This window comes from Grampus griseus (assembly GCF_964374135.1).
Source record: "Grampus griseus genome assembly, chromosome: 19".
NCBI lineage: Eukaryota > Metazoa > Chordata > Mammalia > Artiodactyla > Delphinidae > Grampus > Grampus griseus.
This window is the reverse complement of record NC_139013.1, coordinates 11,893,728-11,911,897: the sequence shown is the minus strand read 5'-3', so window position 1 is coordinate 11,911,897 and position 18,170 is coordinate 11,893,728. Positions and strand designations below refer to the sequence as shown.

Here is an 18,170-nt window from a genome sequence, read left to right as displayed (position 1 = left end):
AGGAATCTCTGCATCTTTGCCCTTTAGACTGAGAATTTGGGAACCTTTATTGCTCTTTAGATGAATTTGAGAGACTAGCAAACTGTATTCAAATCACTCATTCAACAAAATATTTATTGAGTACCTACTGTATGCCAGGCTCTGGGGACACATCAGTAAACCAGACAGAAGTCCCTGCCATCGTGGAGAGAATATTTTGGTAGGGGAAGGCAGAATGAAAATGTAAATCAATATATAAGATGCGTTCAAGGTAGTGATAAGAGGCTATGAAGAAAATTCTCTATGTATTTAACAAACACATTCAAAGCTGACTATATGTCAGGCACTATTATTGTAAGTGCTTAGAAAATATTAATTCATTTAATATTTATTAAATACCTTATTTAATAAATTAAAGCAGGGTCTGGGATTGGGGAGGGAGCTAATTCAGCTTGTTTCATCTGGAAAAGTCTCTTCTGGAGGGGACCAGCCTTTAAGCTGAGCACAGAAAATGAGCCCATCTCAATCTCCAGGCCAAGCATTTCAGGCAGAGAGCTGGTGAAAAGGCCCTGAGGCCAGCTTGGTGTTCAAAACACTGAAAGAGGGCTAGCATGAGCAGAGAATAGAGTGAGTGGGTCAAGATGATGTCAAACTCAGCAGCCAGTGGACAGATCCCCAAAAAGGGCCCTGTAGGCCTCCATGAGGGACTTGAATTTTATTACTATGGTATTGGGTAGTCTCGTCTTGGAATCTTTAGAATCTTGGGAACTTCTACATTTTCTTATCTGTAGGATTTTGCAATCAAGTTCATCTTAAAACAGTAGACTCTTAGACCTTTGCAATCTTGAAATTTCTATTCTAAGTCAAAACCCTTTCTCTCAAAACATGGCCAGAATGTTCTCTGCAGTCTCCTCGGGCCTTGATTCTAGCCTCTGACATCCCAGGGGCGTCTCCTGAAACCGGAGAGAGATGGGGGGAGGCTGACCTACAGTTTGTTGCCGTGAAGTGGGTGCCAGTTCTTAGTTTCTCCTTTGCATTGTTTTGGAGGGTCTTGGGAGGTCCCAAGTCCAACCTCTAACCTGTCTGTGCTCTCAGCTCTTCTCCTGGGATAGCTAACAGGCATCTCAAACTTCTTGGGGCCAAAAGAGAATTCCTGATTCCGCTCCCTCCTGTAAAACTTCCTGAAAAACTGCTTCACCAGTTTTTCACCTCTGTTGGTCCCCATCTCCTTTCCACTTGCCGAGGACAAAAGCAATCTAGGATTAGGGAAAACATTTGTTTCACTAGAAAATACATCCTTCTGGGTATTGTCTTTGCAATAGTCTCTGTCCCTCTACTGCAATAGTCTTTTGTTTTGTTTTTCTCATACATTTATTTATTTATTTTATTTTTGGCTGTGTTGGGTCTTCTTTGCTGCGCACAGGTTTTCTCTAGTTGTGGCGAGTGAGCAGGGGCTACTCTTCGTTGTGGTGCGCGGGCTTCTCATTGCAGTGGCTTCTCTTGTTTCACAGCACGGGCTCTAGGCCTGCGGGCTTCAGCAATTGTGGCTCGCGGGCTCTAGAGCACAGGCTCAGTAGTTGTGGCCCACGGGCTTAGTTGTTCCACGGCATGTGGGATCTTCCCGGACCAGGGATCGAACCATGACCCCTTCACTGGCAGGCAGATTCTTAACCACTGCGCCACCAGGGAAGCCCCTGCAATAGTCTTTTGTAATACAGTCTCTCCTTACCTCATACCAGAATTACTTGTATTCGACAGAAAAAAACCCGGGTTCCTTCCTTTGCCTTCAAACTCAATTTGTCAGCAAATCCTACTGGCTCTACCTCCAAATAAATCCCAGATGTATCCATTTCTTTCTCTCCCCACTGCTACCCACTCTGCTCCTAGCCATCGTCATCACTTGCCTGGACCTTGCTTGCACTAGGCTCCCAGCTTTTTCTTCCCCTGCTCCCCATTCCCCACAGTTCCTTCTTCAGAAGGCAGCCAGAAGGATCTTTTTAAATGTAAAGAGAGGGGAGTTCCCTGGAGGTCTAGTGGTTATGACTCTGCACTCTTCACTGCCAAGGGCCCAGGTTTGATGCCTGCTCAGGGGAACGAAGATCCCACAAGCTGCGCGGCTGAAAAAAAAAAAAAGCAAAGAGAAAACGAATCTTTGGTGGGGGGCGGGGCGGCATTGATCAGTACAGTGGTGGGAGTGGGGGAATTGACGGGAGAGGTCAGGAGGGAGGTTTCTGGGATGATGGTAACTCTCTGTATCCTTATAGGAGTTTGGGTCACACGGAGGATGTACCTATGTGTCGAAATTTGTGCATTTCATCGTGTGTAAATTTACCCGGGAGGTGGCAAGGAATGACCTGTACACCAATGTTAACTCTAGCAAATGATATGCATGCTGATGTGTTTAGGAGTGAAGGGTACTGGTGTCTGCAACTGTCTGTTTATTTTTAGGTTTTTCTTGGCTGCGCTGGGTCTTCATTGTTGCGCATGGGCTCTCTCTAGTTGCGGTGAGCAGGGGCTACTCTTTGTTGCAGTGCGCGGGCTTCTCATTGCGGTGGCTTCCCTTGTTGCAGAGCACGGGCTCTATACTGGCAGGCTCAGTAGTTGTGGCGCACGGGCCCAGACACTCCGCAGCACGTGGGCTCTTCCTGGATCAGTGCTCGAACCCGTGTCCCCTGCATTGGCAGGCAAATTCTTAACCACTGCCCCACCAGGAGAGCCCTGCAACTGTCTTTGAAACGTATCAAAAAAAAAAAAAAAAAGATGAATTGAGACAAGATTAATAGATACATAACAAAGCAAGGATAGTTCAAATGTTATTGGTGGAAGCTAGATGGTGAATATATAGGTGTCTGGTATGTTTTAAAGGTTTCCTAATAAAATGTTAAATGAAAATGCAAAGCAAACCAAGTAACTTCCTGCTAGAAACCCTTCAACTGCTTCCCCTTGCACTAGAGATAAAATGCCAAATCTTTTCCACAACGTCCCTGCTGACCTCGATAGCATCATCGCCTGCATTCAATCTTTGATGCAACAGATATTTATTGAGCATCTACTGTGTGCCAGGCACTGCTCTAGATGCTGGGGCTACAGCATGGATCTGACATTGTAATCATCTTCTGCCTCAACAAGCCCATTCCCCTGGCAGGCCTTTGCACTTCCTGAAATTATCTTAACTTACAAGTTCATTTGCATGGGGACAAGTGCTCTGAGAGGGCAAGGTCCTTCTCTCTATTACAACTAGACCTCAATAACAATTAATTGGAAGAATATTAGCTTTGCATTTATTTAATGCTTGTTATATATGCACCTGGCCCTGTTTTAAGTTATGTACACACGTACCTATCTTTTTTTTGGCCGCACGGCTTGTGGGATTTTAATTCCCGGACCAGGGATTGAACCCGGGTCCTCGGCAGTTAGAGCCCGGAGTCCTAACAACTGGACAGCCAAGGAATTCCCACACATAACTATTTAATTCTGAAACAGATCCCCATTCTTAAAGAAGAATTAACAGAGAAGCTAGGCTGTGAACTCAAGTGGTCTGGCTTCAGACATCATGTTTCTAACCACTATACTATACTGCTAAGTGAATGAATGATTTAGTCAATCATTCAGACCGGTCTGAATTCAAACCCCAACTGTGCCGCTTTGTTAGCTGTGTGGCCTAAGACTCTCTGAACCTCAGATCCTTTATTGGTTTTCTGTTTGTTAATTAATTAATTAATTGTTATTGAAGTATCGTTGATTTACAATGTCGTGTTAGTTTCAGGTACAGCACAGTGAGTCAGCTATACATACATATATATATTCTTTTTTAAAATTAATTTATTTTTGGCTGCGCTGGGTCTTCATTGCTGTGCCGGGGCTTTCCTTAGTTGTGGCGAGCGGGAGCTACTCTTCGTTGTGGTGCGCGGGCTTCTCATTGCGGTGGCTTCTCTTGTTGCGGAGCACGGGCTATAGGCGGGCGGGCTTCAGCAGTTGTGGCACGCGGGTTCAGTAGTTGCGGCTCGTGGGCCCCAGAGCGCCGGGTGGCCCACGGGCTTTGTTGCTGCGTGGCATGTGGGATCTTCCCACACCAGGGCTCCAACTGTGTCCCCTGCATTGGCAGGCGGATTCTTAACCACTGCACCAGCAGGGAAGTCCCAGATATATATTCCTTTTCAGATTCTTTTCCATTACAGGTTATTACAAGCTATCAAGTATAGTTCCCTGGGCTGTACAGTAAGTCCTTGTGGGTTCGCTATTTTATGTATGGTTCAAGGTCACGTCCCTCCTAGTTCGTGGTGAAGATGTAAGGTGTTGGAGGAAATTGGCTTAAAGTCCCCACACACGCACGCACACACACGCGAATGCACACCGGATAACAGTGAGGAGGGAGGTAGGAGTCGGGGAGGGCGGTGCGGGGTCACCGCCAGGCACGGGGTGTGGCCTCCTGGTGGCGGCCAAAGTCTCTGGTTCCTAGGATCTCCCCGCCTGCCCACGCCCTACCTGTGGCGCAAAGAGCTGTCTCCGCCCCCTCGAACCTGGGTGACCAGGGAGACTAGCGTTCGAGTGTGTCCTGGACACCAGGCGGCGGCGGTGGTCTGGGAGAAAGAAATCCGGCGGCGGGGAGACAATCCTGCCCGGAGGCAGGGGGAAAGGCTAGCTGCCCCGCCTCCCTCCGCCAGATTTCTTCGGGGAAGGAGCCGCCCGGCACCCGCCCCCAACTGGCCCAGCCGCGTGGAGCGTCTGGGAGCCCGAGAAGCAGCCTACCTGCCCAGATGGAGGCGGCGGGCACCTGGGCGCTGCTGCTGCTGCTGGCGCTGCTGCTGCTGGCGCTGGCGCTGCCCGGGACCCGGATGCGAGGCCACCTGCCCCCTGGGCCCACGCCGCTGCCGCTGCTGGGGAACCTCCTGCAGCTCCGGCCTGGGGCGCTGTACTTGGGGCTCTTACGGGTGAGGGGGCGCGCCGACGCCCTGGCTAGGAGGGGGTGGGAGGGTACCAGGGCCAGGAAAGGGAGGGGACCCCAGGAAGACGAACCACGCAGCGAGGCCCTTAGGTATCCTAGGGGCTGCGGATGAAGGGTCCCAGGGCAGAGCTGAGAGAGTTGGAGGAGTCGCAGGGAGAGGGGGTGGGGCACCCAGGCTAGGAGGAGCAGAATCCTGCCCCCCGAATCCTGGAGACGGCGTGAGAGCTGGAAAGCAGGCTCCAGGGGCCAGGGGTCCCGGGTTAGAGAGACTGGCAGAATCCTGGGAAGGTTGAGAGGGGGGAGGGGGGCAGGGAACCAAAGGTGAGAGAGACGAGTCGTCAAGCGGAAGAGAAACTGATGGTGTGATGGTGGTGGCTTGACCCAGAGGGAGAGGTAGAGGGGAGATACACGTGAGTATCCTGAGGAGGGGGCAGAGAATAAAAAAGAGAGGGTGTCCCCGGGGGAGTTGGAGGCAGAGGCTGGAGGATTCCAGGAATTTGTCTGCGGAGACCGATGGGGCTGGGGGGCTGGGGGAGGGGGGGATAAGCGGAGCTCAGCTGGGAGGGAGGGAGCTGGAAGTTCGTGGGACAGAGAAAGGAAGGAGAGACAGGAGGCTGAGGCAGTCTCCAAACTTTTGGCGGGGTGGGGTGGGGTGGGGTGGGGGCGGGGGGGTAGTGAAAAGAGGCCAGAGGTTCCCCATTCCGGTGTCTTCCAGACATGGCAAGGAGGGGGTAGCGAGCATGGCACGAGTGCTCCGTGGAAGCTGCTCCAGCATTTGAGGATTTAGCAGTGGTTGAAAGGGGTAGTTGGGTTTTTTTTTTCGGGGATGGGGAGATGAGGGATTATGGGAGTCCACAGCTGCAGCTGCCCATTTTTGCTGCTATAGGTCTGTGCTGTGGGAGCAGGGGTGGGTTCTGGGTTGTCCCAGTGTCAGAAGTTAGGGCTCTGCAGGGGGTAAGGGAATGGGGACCAGAGAGTGTGTTGGGTGAGGGAGTTTGAGGAAGGAGGACTCTTGTGGGGGAGGGGGGTGACATGCTGGGAGCTTGGTGCAAAACAAGAACTGAATCTTCCAAAGGGACTGCTTCAGTTTGGGGCGAGGCAGGAAGGGCTTCTCTTAGGTGTCTCATCCAGCGACAGGGGCCAGGATGGACACGAGACTTTAAAAGGCAGTAGACTTCCTCACGTCACTCACCCCTTCTCGGTCCCTGCTCCCAGCTGAGTAAGAAGTATGGACCGGTGTTCACTGTGTACCTGGGACCCTGGCGGCGCGTGGTGGTCCTGGTTGGGCGTGAGGCTGTGCAGGAGGCCCTGAGAGGTCAGGCCGAGGCGTTCAGCGGACGGGGTTTGGTGGCAACACTGGACGGAACCTTTGATGGCCATGGTGAGTCAAAAGGGGAGCTGGAGGCTGCTGGGTCCTTCACTCAGAGCCTGCCACCACTTACTCGTACGTGACCTTCCACGCAGTTCAGTGTCTCTGGGCCTCTGTTTTCTCATCTAAAATGGGATGATGACAGTGCCTATTGCATAGGATCGTACTGAGGATAGCACGAAGTAAGCACTCATTAGTTACCTGGTTGTAGTAGTGTTATTAATGTTCCAGGCGAAGCCCCAGGGCTGGGAGGAAGAGAGAGAGCATGTGAGGCACTGGGAATCAGTGGGCAAACACTCAAAATGTACAAACTATTCTCTGTTAAGACTGAAAGCTGGAAGCCGGTGCTGGGCGCTCCAGGGAACACAGCCTTGAATAAACAGCCTCAGTCCTGCTCCCAGAGCGCATGGGCCAGGAAGAAACAGACCTGTCACTAGACAGTGACAGTCCAGAGAGGAATTGGAGGAGGCGCCTGGCCCAGCCTGTCGGGTGGAGGTTGTCCAGGACGTCTTCCTAAAAGACGGGGTGTCTGAGCTGAGACTCATAGGATGAGTGGGAAGGGTGTTCCAGGCAGAGAGACCAGCACGTACAAAAGCATGGAGGTGAGGGAAGAAGCATTCACTCATCAACTGACAAATTTTCATTACACCTGGCTTGGTACTGGGGACACAGAGGTGACAGATGTGGTGACGTGTCTTACTGTGGGACATGTGGGCTTTGCAATAAGACAATGGAGGGAGAGACTAGATTTCTAAAGTGAGAGGTACAGCCTTAAGAGCAGGACATAGGGGACCTTTACTGGCCAGGGGGGCAGAGGGATTTGGAGAGGAGAATGGGAGGAATCAGAGAAGGCTTCCTGGCGGAGGTGACATTTGAACTGAGACCTGAAGGCTGAGTGCAGTCAGTTCAGTGAGGATGAAGAGGTGCGTGATCCAGGAAGAGGGAACAGCCGGGGCAAAGGCCTAGAGGGGGCATCCTGGCACTTTGGAGGAAGTGAGAAAAGCCCAGTGCCATTGAATTAGCAGCAAAGCTGGAGACGTCTTCAGAGCCTGATCGCGCAGGGCCCGCCTCAAACCAGAGTTTGGACTTTGGGTTTTTCTGGGAAAGGGTAGAGTCAGAGTTAGAAAGGTCCTCTGGTTGCTGTGTGGGAGCCCAGCAAGGGGACTGGGCTGGACCAGGGCTGGGGCTGTTGAGTGGGGGAGGGGAGGTGATTGGGAGAGGAATGCAGGGCTCTAGCCAGGGGATGGGATGTTGATGAGAAAGAGAGATGCTGAGGCCAGTTTGGGACACAGTGGAGGGATGGGTGGGCAGGGGACATCCAGGAGGAGGTGCCCAGAAGGCCGTTATAGACTGGCATTCTACAAGTGGAAACAGCTCAGACCAGGGAAGGGACTGTCCAGGCCTCTTGGATAAGGAGGAAAAGAGTGCAATTCCATCCTCCTCCCTCCCTTTTCAACCTCCAGTTGGCATACGGCATGGGACCCAATAATACTCCATAAATGTTGTTATCGATGGATGGATGGATGGATAGAAGGGTGGGAGGGAGGGAGAAAGAGGAAAGAGGGAGGAATGGTAAATGGATGGGTGGGTGAATAGAGGAATAAAAAGATGGATAGCCAGCGGGAAGGAAGAAATCTTCACTCACGCTGGTGAATCACAGAACACAAGGAGCCTGGATAATCCCAGGTACCAACTCCTCAGGAGGAGGTCACCCTCTGATGCAAGGTTAGGCAATTCTTGAGCACCTCGTGGACCCTCCTTCTTGCGCTAGGCTCGTGTGGACTCAGGACAGGGCACCTCACTGGGAGGAAGGGAGGAATCCTGGGGAACGGGGGAGGGCTGGTCCCTCCTTGAGTCTAGCCTTCTGTGCAGGGGTTTTCTTCTCTAATGGGGAGCGGTGGAGGCAGCTGAGGAAGTTCACCACGCTGGCCCTGCGGGACTTGGGCATGGGGAAACGAGAAGGTGAGGAGCTGATCCAGGCGGAGGCCCGGTGTCTGGTGGAGGCGCTCCGGAGGACCAAAGGTCAGCAGGGTGCCCGAGTGTGGTAGGGCCTTCCCTCGCGGACTGGGCTGGGGACTCCAATCATTCCACCTCTCTCCTCCTCCACCTTCTGCCTCTATCCTGCAGTCTCCCTGAAGGTCTCTGTGTCCCTCGTACTGTCACGTCACTCTTTCTGCCTCTCTTCCTTTTTTTTTTTGACTGTGCAGCATGTGGGATCTTAGTTCCCCCACCAGGGATCAAACCCGCGCCCCCTGCATTGGAAGTGCGGAGTCTTAACCACTGGACCACCAGGGAAGTCCCTATTTTTCTGTTTTTCTCTCCTGTAAGTCTGCCTCTGTCTTTCTCTGTCTCTCTCCGTGTCTAACTCTCTCTTTCCCTGTCTGTCTCTGTCTCACTCTTTCTGCCTGTCTCTTTCCTTTCGGGTCTGGCCCCCACTCCATCTTCGTGGACAGGCTTCGCCCTACGTCAGCGCCCCTCTGCCCGTCTCCATCACGACCCCCCTCCCTGTCCCCTCCTTCCCAGGATGGCCTTTTGACCCCTCACTGCTGCTGGCCCAGGCCACCTCCAACATCATCTGCTCCCTTGTCTTCCGCCTCCGCTTCCCCTATGACGACGAGGAGTTCCAGGCGTTGGTCCAGGCAGCTAGTGGCATCGTCGTGGGGGTCAGCTCCCCGTGGGCCCAGGTAAAGGGGTGGGATCCCTCTCTCTCCAAAGGCTCCTGCCCACCTCTTTCAGGTAACCCCAGAGCGCCCTGTCCACCCACCCCTCTGCCTTGGTGCAAGGCCAGGCCCCCGTGAAAACGGCTGCCCGTCCCCCCGCAGACCTACGAGATGTTCTCACGGCTCCTGCAGCACCTCCCGGGCCCCTACACACAGCTCCTCGGCCAAGTGTGCACTGTGGCTGCCTTCGCCACCCAGCAGATACAGCGGCACCAGAGGACCCTGGACGCCTCAGGCCCCGCACGCGACGTTGTGGATGCCTTCTTGCTGAAGATGGCAAAGGTGGGGGAAGCTTAGGGTTGGGGGCCTCCTGGCCAGCCCCTACACCCGGGTATAGCTGGGACACTCTGTCACCCTCCTTCTTTCTCTCTGCACGTCGCTCTGTGAATGTGTGTCTGAGTCACTTGCATCTCTCCTTTTTCTCCTCCCTCCAACCTCAGCCCCCCCCCGCCCAGGCCTGATGCCCAGTGACCTGCCACCGGCAATCCCCACCATGACTTCCCCCAACCCACACAGGGAAGTTCCTATGAATTGCAATCGTTTACTTATGAAACCTTGCAATGTCTAATTAGACTAATAAAGTCCCCTTTATTAGTTATGTGAGAACAATTATCATATGAGAAAATTAGAATTAAGATGATCCCTGTGGAAATAACTCGTTTTGAATTGTACATACTTCGCAATTATGGGAGATATTCAGGGCCACATCCTTTGAATAAATGTTCACGGAGAGAGAGATTTTTTTTCTTAACTCTGTGGCCCTTTTTTTTGGGGGGGGCTACCATGTGGCTTGTGGGATCTCAGTTCCCAACCAGAGATTGAACCTGGGCCCTCGGCAGTGAAAGCACAGAGACCTACCACTGGATAGCCAGAGAATTCCCGAATTTTTTTTTTATACATTTATTTATTTTTATTTATTTATTTTTGGCTGCGTTGGGTCTTCGTTGCTGCGTGTGGGCTTCATTAGTTGTGGTACACGGGCTCAGTAGTTGTGGCTCGCGGGCTCTAGAGAGCAGGCTCAGTAGTTGTGGCGCATGGGCTTAGTTGCTCCATGGCACGTGGGATCTTCCCGGACCAGGGCTCGAACCCGTGTCCCCTGCATTGGCAGGCGGATTCTTAACCACTGTGCCACCAGGGAAGTCCCCTGAATTTTTTTAATTTTTATTTTTTTACTGAAGTATAGTTGATTTATAATGTTTCAAATATACAGCAGAGTGATTCGGTTTTACATATATATATATATTTATTTATATATATTTATATATATATATACGAAACTGAATCATATATATATTCTTTTTCAGATTCTTTTCAATTATAGGTTATTGTAAGACATTAAATATAGTTCCCTGTGCTATACAGTAGGTCCTTGTTTATCTATTTTATATATAGTAGTGTGTATCTGTTAATCTCAAATATAATTAAATCTTTTTAATTTAAGAAATGAAAGGGGGGCTTCCCTGGTGGTGCAGTGGTTGAGAGTCCGCCTGCCGATGCAGGGGACACGGGTTCGTGCCCTGGTCTGGGAAGATCCCACATGCCGTGGAGGGGCTGGGCCCGTGAGCCATGGCCGCTGAGCCTGCGCGTCCGGAGCCTGTGCTCCGCAGCGGGAGAGGCCACAACGGTGAGAGGGGCATATACCGGTTAAAAAAAAAAAAAAAAAAAAAGAAATGAAAGGGAATGGGAATTCCCTGGCGGTCCAGTGGTTAGGACTCCGTACTTCCACTGCAGGAGGCCCGGGTTCGATCCCTGGTCAGGAAACTAGGATCCCACAAGCCGTGTGGCATGGCCAAAAAAAAATTTTTTTTTAATTTAATTATAGTAAAATACACATAACACAAAATTTACCAACTTAGCCATTTTCAAGTGTCCAGTTCAGTGGTGTTAGATATTCACATGACCACCATCCATGTCCAGAACACTTTCAACTTGCAAAACTGAAATTCTATACCCATTAAACAACAGATCCCCATCCTTCCCTCCCCCAGCCCTCAGCCCCCACCCTCCTACTTCCTTAATCCATGAATTTGCCTACTCTAGGGACCTCATATAAGTGGGATCACACAGTATTTGTCCTTTTGTGGCTTATCTCACTTAGCATAATGTGGTCAAGTTTCATTCACACTGAAGAATGTGACAAGATTTCCTTCCTTTTTAAGGCTGAATCATTTTCCACTGTGTGGATATAGCGCATTCATCTATCAGTGGACACCTGGGGTTGCTTTCACATTTTGGCTATTATGAATAATGCTGCTATGAACATAGGTGTACAAATGTTCTTCAAGATCCTGCTTTCTACGCTTCTGGATAAATCCCCAGAAGTGGAACTGCTGGATCACATGGTAAATCTATTTTACTTTTTTGAGGAATCACTGTATCATTTGCCGTAACAGCTGCACCCTTTTATATACCCCCTTGGTGACAGGGGTTCCGGTTTCTCCGTGTCTCCACCAACACTTGTCATTTTCTGTTTGTTTGTTCGTTTTATAATGGCCACTCTCTTTCATTTTTATTTTTTGTTTTGTTTTGTTTTTGTTTTTGTTTTGCGGTACGCGGGCCTCTCACTGTTGTGGCCTCTCCCGCTGCGGAGCACAGGCTCTGGACGCGCAGGCTCAGCGGCCATGGCTCACGGGCCCAGCCGCTCCACGGCATGTGGGATCTTCCCAGACCGGGGCACGAACCCGTGTCCCCTGCATCGGCAGGCGGACTCTCAACCACTGCGCCACCAGGGAAGCCCCTCTCTTTTATTTTTAAAACATTTCACCCCGAGAGAACTAATATCAAAAGCCCACTTCCCAACTTTCTCACACATTTATTTAAACTCCCTGACAAAGTTATAACTTGCTGTGCTGCACCCCAAACCTGGCTGTGCTGGGTCTCTACTCCCAGCAGCCTGTGTTCTCTGAGCCCCTCTGCCTGGTTTCCCCCAGGAGAAGCAAGACCCTAACACAGAATTCACGGACAAGAACTTGCTGATGACGGTCATTTATCTGTTGTTCGCCGGGACGGTGACAGTCAGCAACACGATTCGCTACACTCTCCTGCTCCTGCTGAAATATCCTCAGGTCCAAGGTAGGAAGCTTCTCTACCAGCCAGGCCCTGGGAACAGGAGGGAGGGCTCGAGAGGAAGGATGTTTAGGGGAGTGGACAGCCTGAGCCAGAGCCTGGAGGCGAGAATGAGCGGGCATCCAGTGCGTCTGAAAAGCAAGAAGCGTGCGGACTGCCGGCTGCAGTGAGAGGTCTAGTAAAATGAGAAATGAGGCAGGAGGCGTCTCCGGCCTTGCCGCCTTGGTGGTACATTGTGCACCTAATCCTGAGCCGTGGGGAGCCATGGAAGGTCGTTGAGCAGGGGAGGGCAGGGACAAATGAGCATTTTAGAAAAATCCTTTGGTCTGTCATGAAGAGGTAAGTTGTAGGGTCTGAAAGAGGATGCCAGGAGCCCAGGGCAGAGGACAAGGTAGGGACCTAGGCCGGAGAGAACAAACAGGGCTGGGCCAAGCTGTGGGGAGGAGAGAGGGGTCCAAGTAGGCAGGTGGTGGAGAATGACAAGGGAGGGAGGCATCCAGGGACAGGATGGGACTCCGCACTTTCACTGCCGAGGGCCCGGGTTCAATCCCTGCTTGGGGAACTAAGATCCGTGTGGCACGGCCAAATAAATAAATAAATAAACCTTAAAAAATAAAGAAGATGGGGCATCGGAGGGGAGGATCGTAGGGCCCCGCCCCACCTTTGACCTCCAACTCTCCTCTTCTTGGGTGCAGAGCGAGTGCAGGCGGAGCTGATGCGGGAGCTGGGGCCCGGCCAGGTGCCAAGCCTGGGGGACCGAGCCCGCCTCCCCTACACGGACGCGGTTCTGCATGAGGCGCAGCGGCTGCTGGCGCTTGTACCCATGGGAGTGCCCCGAGCCCTCGTCAAGACCACCCGCTTCCGGGGGTACACCCTGCCCCAGGTGGGTGTGCGGGTCAGCCAGGCCCAGCAGCTGTCTCTGTCTCGGGCCTGAGGGCTGAGTCCGTTGCTATCTTTGTCTCTTTTTCTGAATCTTGGTCAGTTTGTCTCTGCATCTTCTTCCTCTTTCTCTCTCCTCTCTGGCTGACATCTTCCTTTCTTTTTCTGTGCCCGTCTCTGCATCTCTCTTTGTTTCTTTCTGTGTACATTTTTCTTGCCTTTTGACTCTGTCTCTGAGCCTCGGTTTCCCCCATGTGTCCGATGGATCCTAATTCTACCTCCTTCCAATCGTGGTGGGGACAATCAGATAACGTGACAGGCAGGGAAGCAATATGAGAACTGAGGGCCGACGGAGGCCCTCACCCTCCACCCGGCTGCAAACACGATCAGGCTCTCCCTCCTTCCCAACACACACACACACACACACACACACACACACACACACACACACACACACACACACACACACACACACACACACTCACACACTCTTTTTCTCTCTCTCTCTCTCTCTCTCTCTCTCTCTCAGTTCCTGCCCCTTCATTCCAGAGCAACTCAGAACCAGCACCACCAGGGGGCGACCTCTCCCTGGAAACCGAAGGTGCCTTCCGGGCAACCTGCTCCCTCCTTGAGCTTCATTGTAGAATCCAGTTCATAGCAGTTAGAATCCAGTCCTGCTGTTTTCTAGCTGAGACCTTGGGCAAATCACTTCACCCTCTGAACCTCCATCTACTCCTCTTCTTTTTTTTTTTCTTTTAAATTAATTAATTAATTTATATATTTTTGGCTGCGTTGGGTCTCCGTTGCACACAGGCTTTCTCTAGTTGCGGCGAGCGCGGGCTACACTTTGTTGCCGTGCGCGGGCTTCTCATTGCGGTGGCTTCTCTTGTTGTGGAGCCCGGGCTCTAGGCGCACGGGCTTCAGTAGTTGTGGCACGCAGGCTCAGTAGTTGTGGCTCACGGGCTCTAGAGCGCAGACTCAGTAGTTGTGGTGCACGGGCTTAGTTGCTCCGCGGCATGTGGGATCTTCCCGGACCGGGGCACGATCCCGTGTCGCCTGCATTGGCAGGCGGACTCTCAACCACTGCGCCACCAGGGAAGCCCCAAACAGGTGGATTCTTAACCACTGTGCCACCGGAGAAGTCCCTCCTCTTCTAAATTGGGAGTAATAATAGTATCATCTTGGGATTGTAAGGAATCTGTGAAATGATGCTTGTAAAACACCGAATGAACTCTTTGTGCCGGGGGTGGGGCTCCTATGTACACCACAGCAGCGACTATTGCTAAAGCAATGACTCTTGCAACTACAGCAACTACTGATAACGATCATAGCAATAACAGGCATCTGTGATCGAGGATCTGCTCTGTGCCAGGTATTATTCTAAATGCTTTACATGTATTACCTTATTTAATCTTCAGAGCAGCACTACATCATTATCACATCATTATCGTCATTATCACACCCATTTTACAAATGAGGAAACTGAGGCCTTGAAAGGTTAGAAGACTTGGCAAGCTCTCCCAGCCTACAAGCGGTAGGGGCAGGATTTGAACCCAGAGCCTATGCTTTAGCAGTGGTTAAACACTGCTATCTGCCTTTCTCTTATTTTAACAGCATTAGCCTGACCTTTTCCTGAAGCCTCACTCACCTTCCCAACTCGAAGCCCCGTTAGCCAGAATCCCTAACAAAGGAGACCCCTCGCCCTCTCCTCGTACTCCCTACCTTCCTTCACCCTCCACCACAGCCCTGGAAACATGGGGACTCTGATCTCAGCGGAAGGGGCTGCCCCTCTCCCCAAACCTGGGCGGGGGAAGCCTTCACGGGCAGCCCCCATCCACCCACCCTTCACCTCCAGAAGATCATAGTGGCAGAAAGCTGGACTCTTAGCCAAGTGCCTTAGGACAGCCACAGCTGAATCACAACATAGCCCCAAAGTTTAAAAACAAACATAAAAATAACAAGCTCTGCCACGTCCAAATGTTGCTTTGGGCAAGTTGCTTACGTTCTCTGGGCCTCTGTTTTCCCACTTTTTGTTTGTTTTGGCTGTACCACGCGACTTGCAGGATCTTAGTTCCCTGACCAGGGATCGAACCCGTGTCCCCTATAGTGGGAGCACGGAGTCTTAACCACTGGACCACCAGGGAAGTCCTCCATCTTTTTTTTTTTTTTTTTTTTTTTTTTTTTAATATTCCACACTGTTGCATCCGTGTTAGCCCTATCCTTTAATCCATTTGTACTACCGAGTTACAGACCTGACTGTTCCTAGTACCCTGTTTAACCCGTGGACAGTTATTTTCCCCGCCTTATAAGCAGCCTCTAAGACATTATCTTTCGTTGGTTTGGTTTTTTAAATATTTAATTTATTTATTTATTTGGTTGTGCCGGGTCTTAGTTGCGGCAAGAGGGCTCCTTAGTTGTGGCATGCGAACTCTTAGTTGTGGCATGCATGTGGGATCTAGTTCCCCGGCCAGGGATCCAACCCTGAGTCCCCTGCATTGGGAGCGTGGAGTCTTAGGCCACTGGACCACCAGGGAAGTCCCTCCCCCATCTTTAAAATGGGATCATATTACTAACTGTTCCCTAGACTTGTTAAAAAGATTTAGTGAGTTTGTGTGGACGTTTGTGAGTGTGTGTGTGTGAGTATAATACATGTACCTATTACATATGAGGCGATACGTATGTAGGCTTAATAAAGTGCCTGACACGTAACAAGCCCTTGATAAACATTGATGCCGCTATGTTTCGTGAACCCGTTTCCCCAACACACCAGACTCTTGTGCTCTGCCCTCGAGGACTGAAGGCCTGCGGGGTGAGGGATGTTTGTAGTTTTGTTATGATCTCCCCTCAGGGCACGGAGGTCTTCCCCCTCCTTGGTTCCATCCTGCATGACCCTGAGGTCTTCAAACAGCCCGAGGAGTTCAACCCAGGACGATTCCTGGATGCAGACGGAAAGTTCAAAAAGCACGAGGCCTTCCTGCCCTTCTCCTTAGGTATCTGCTGGGTCCGCCCCTGTCTACCCACTGGTCCTCCCACAGGCCTGGGTGTGAGGATGGTTGGCACAGCGCCATCTGTCTCCCCTCCAGGTAAGCGTGTCTGCCTCGGGGAGGGCCTGGCTCGGACCGAGCTCTTCCTCCTGTTCACCGCCATCCTGCAGGCCTTCTCGCTGGGGAACCCGTGCCCACCGGGTGCCCTGAGCCTCCAGCCAGCCGTCAGTGGCCTTTTCAACATCCCCCAAGCCTTCCAGCTGCAATTCCGGCCCCGCTGACCTCCACCCCACCCCACCGTGTGGACCGGATGAAGAAGGGAAACTTGGGAGGTAGTAGCCTTGGCGGTTGCCATGGACATGGCTGTGTCTCCTGAGCCACACGCCTACACCACAGGCAGCCACCTTCGCACACCTGTAGCTGTTTTCTAGAGTCGGTCACACATATATTCAGCCTACACATCCACAGGGTCATCAGACCACGCAACCACACACCCAGACACACCCATGAGGGCCACAAGGCAACTCGGCCACGCAGCTTTCTACTGACAAATTTAGTCCATCTGGAATCACAACCACATGCCCGGATAACCCACCAACTCATACACAGCACAGCTCCCCCGGACCCACAACCCACGCATGGGGATTCAGCTGCCGCCTTCACAAGCCACGGAAACAGCCACAGTGTGTGCAGCCCACGTGCCCTCTTAACTCATCAGACTTACCAGGGCCACCATCTCTGGGAGCCTAGAGCAGAGAACATGCCCCATGCCACCTCATGTCACCACACAAAGACCATCTCTGTCCTCAGCCCTCAGGTGACCGTACCGCTCTCCAGGCATAAGACTGTCGTCATCCACATGCCCCCAACCACTGAACCACGCAGCCAGCCCATGTGGGACACCCGCCCGCCTCCGGGGTATCTTCCCGCTAAGATATACGACTCCTGCGGAGGCCCAGCCCTGGCCTCCTCCGCACCTTCAGCCCTCAAGGGCACCCCTTTCCAGGCAGCCTGATCCCCCAAATGCTCCCAAATACAGACACACCCCAGTGTGCAATTGTGCACAAGCCTGGGGACAAAGTAAACTTGGACATACGTGGAAACTCAGATCAGGGGAACACACCACACACACACACACACGCACACGCACACGCGCACACACACACACACACACACACTCCAGCTTATATAACCATGTTGAAAACCTCCCCTGCTCCCCCCACCCGCCTCCAGTTAGACCCAGTGGATGGAGCCAGATTCCAACTCCCCGTTGCAGGGAAGAGGCCAGGTCTGACGTCCTTGTGACTCGAAGGTCCCCGTTTTGCAATAAAAGTTTGTCTCTGGCCCAGGGCAGGGCCTAGTATGTGTGTGACAGTGTCCATCATTGTGAGTAAGGAGTGGGGATGGAGGGGGTCCACCCCTCCCTGGAGGCTAGGCGGGAACCGAAAAACATGGCCCCCGCCTACCCTGGCTGTTGACATCAGTAGCAGATGTGGAGGTGGCGGGGCGGGGGGGGGGGGCGTGCGGGGCGGGGGGAGCTGTCCTGGGCCTCACTTCCGGTGAAGCTGATGTTGGGGGGTGGGCAGAACTGCAGGCCTAGGGCAGGGGGTGGGAGGCTTGCGGGTAGGAGAGTTGGGGGCCTCAGTTAGGGAAAACCCGAAGGTGACCGCTTCCCACCCTGGGCGCCCTCCCAAACTGAAAGCACACGCCGAAACACAAACCCTACCCTCACTCTGGCCTCTCCTGCCACCCGTTCCCTCCTCCCTTCTCTTCACTAGAGAGCCAGAAGTATCTTTTTCTTTGTCAATTATCTAATAAGGAAGTTTTCAAACACACACCAGTAGAGAGAATAGTACAATGAACCCGTGGGCCCATGACCGGGCCTCATTCGATAATCATCAACTTTCGGCTAATTTTATTTCATCTATCACTCTCTTACAGTGATTTTAAAGCAAATCTCAGAAAATAATTGAATACACATTTCTCATAGTAAAAGACATTTTCCCCCCCAACATTTTATTATGACAATTTTCAAACATGCAGCAAAGTTAAGGGGATTATACGGAAATACCCATGGGCTACCGCCTAGGCTCTCCCACTTTGGTTGCCATGCTGCATTAGCACACTTCTTTCCACCTGCCCAGCCAGCTCATTTTTTTAGGCATTTCAGAATAAATTGCAGGGAATTCCCTGGCGGTCCAGTGGTTAGGACTCCACATTTCCACTGT

At 52.0% G+C, this 18,170-nt stretch overlaps 1 protein-coding gene across 1 annotated transcript; it reads left to right on the top strand.

Moving 5' to 3' along the window:
* Window positions 1-4,736: 4,736 nt before the first annotated feature.
* LOC309836768 (cytochrome P450 2S1-like) lies at window positions 4,737-17,203 on the top strand (the record flags this gene model as incomplete). The annotated part of the gene is made up of 9 exons (XM_082676922.1): window positions 4,737-4,910; window positions 6,140-6,305; window positions 8,166-8,315; window positions 8,817-8,977; window positions 9,116-9,295; window positions 11,944-12,085; window positions 12,775-12,962; window positions 15,807-15,948; window positions 16,042-17,203. 9 exons carry the CDS (start codon window positions 4,737-4,739, stop codon window positions 16,221-16,223), a joined length of 1,485 nt encoding a protein of 494 aa, XP_082533048.1. The 3' UTR covers window positions 16,224-17,203.
* Between the last annotated feature and the right edge of the window lie 967 nt (window positions 17,204-18,170).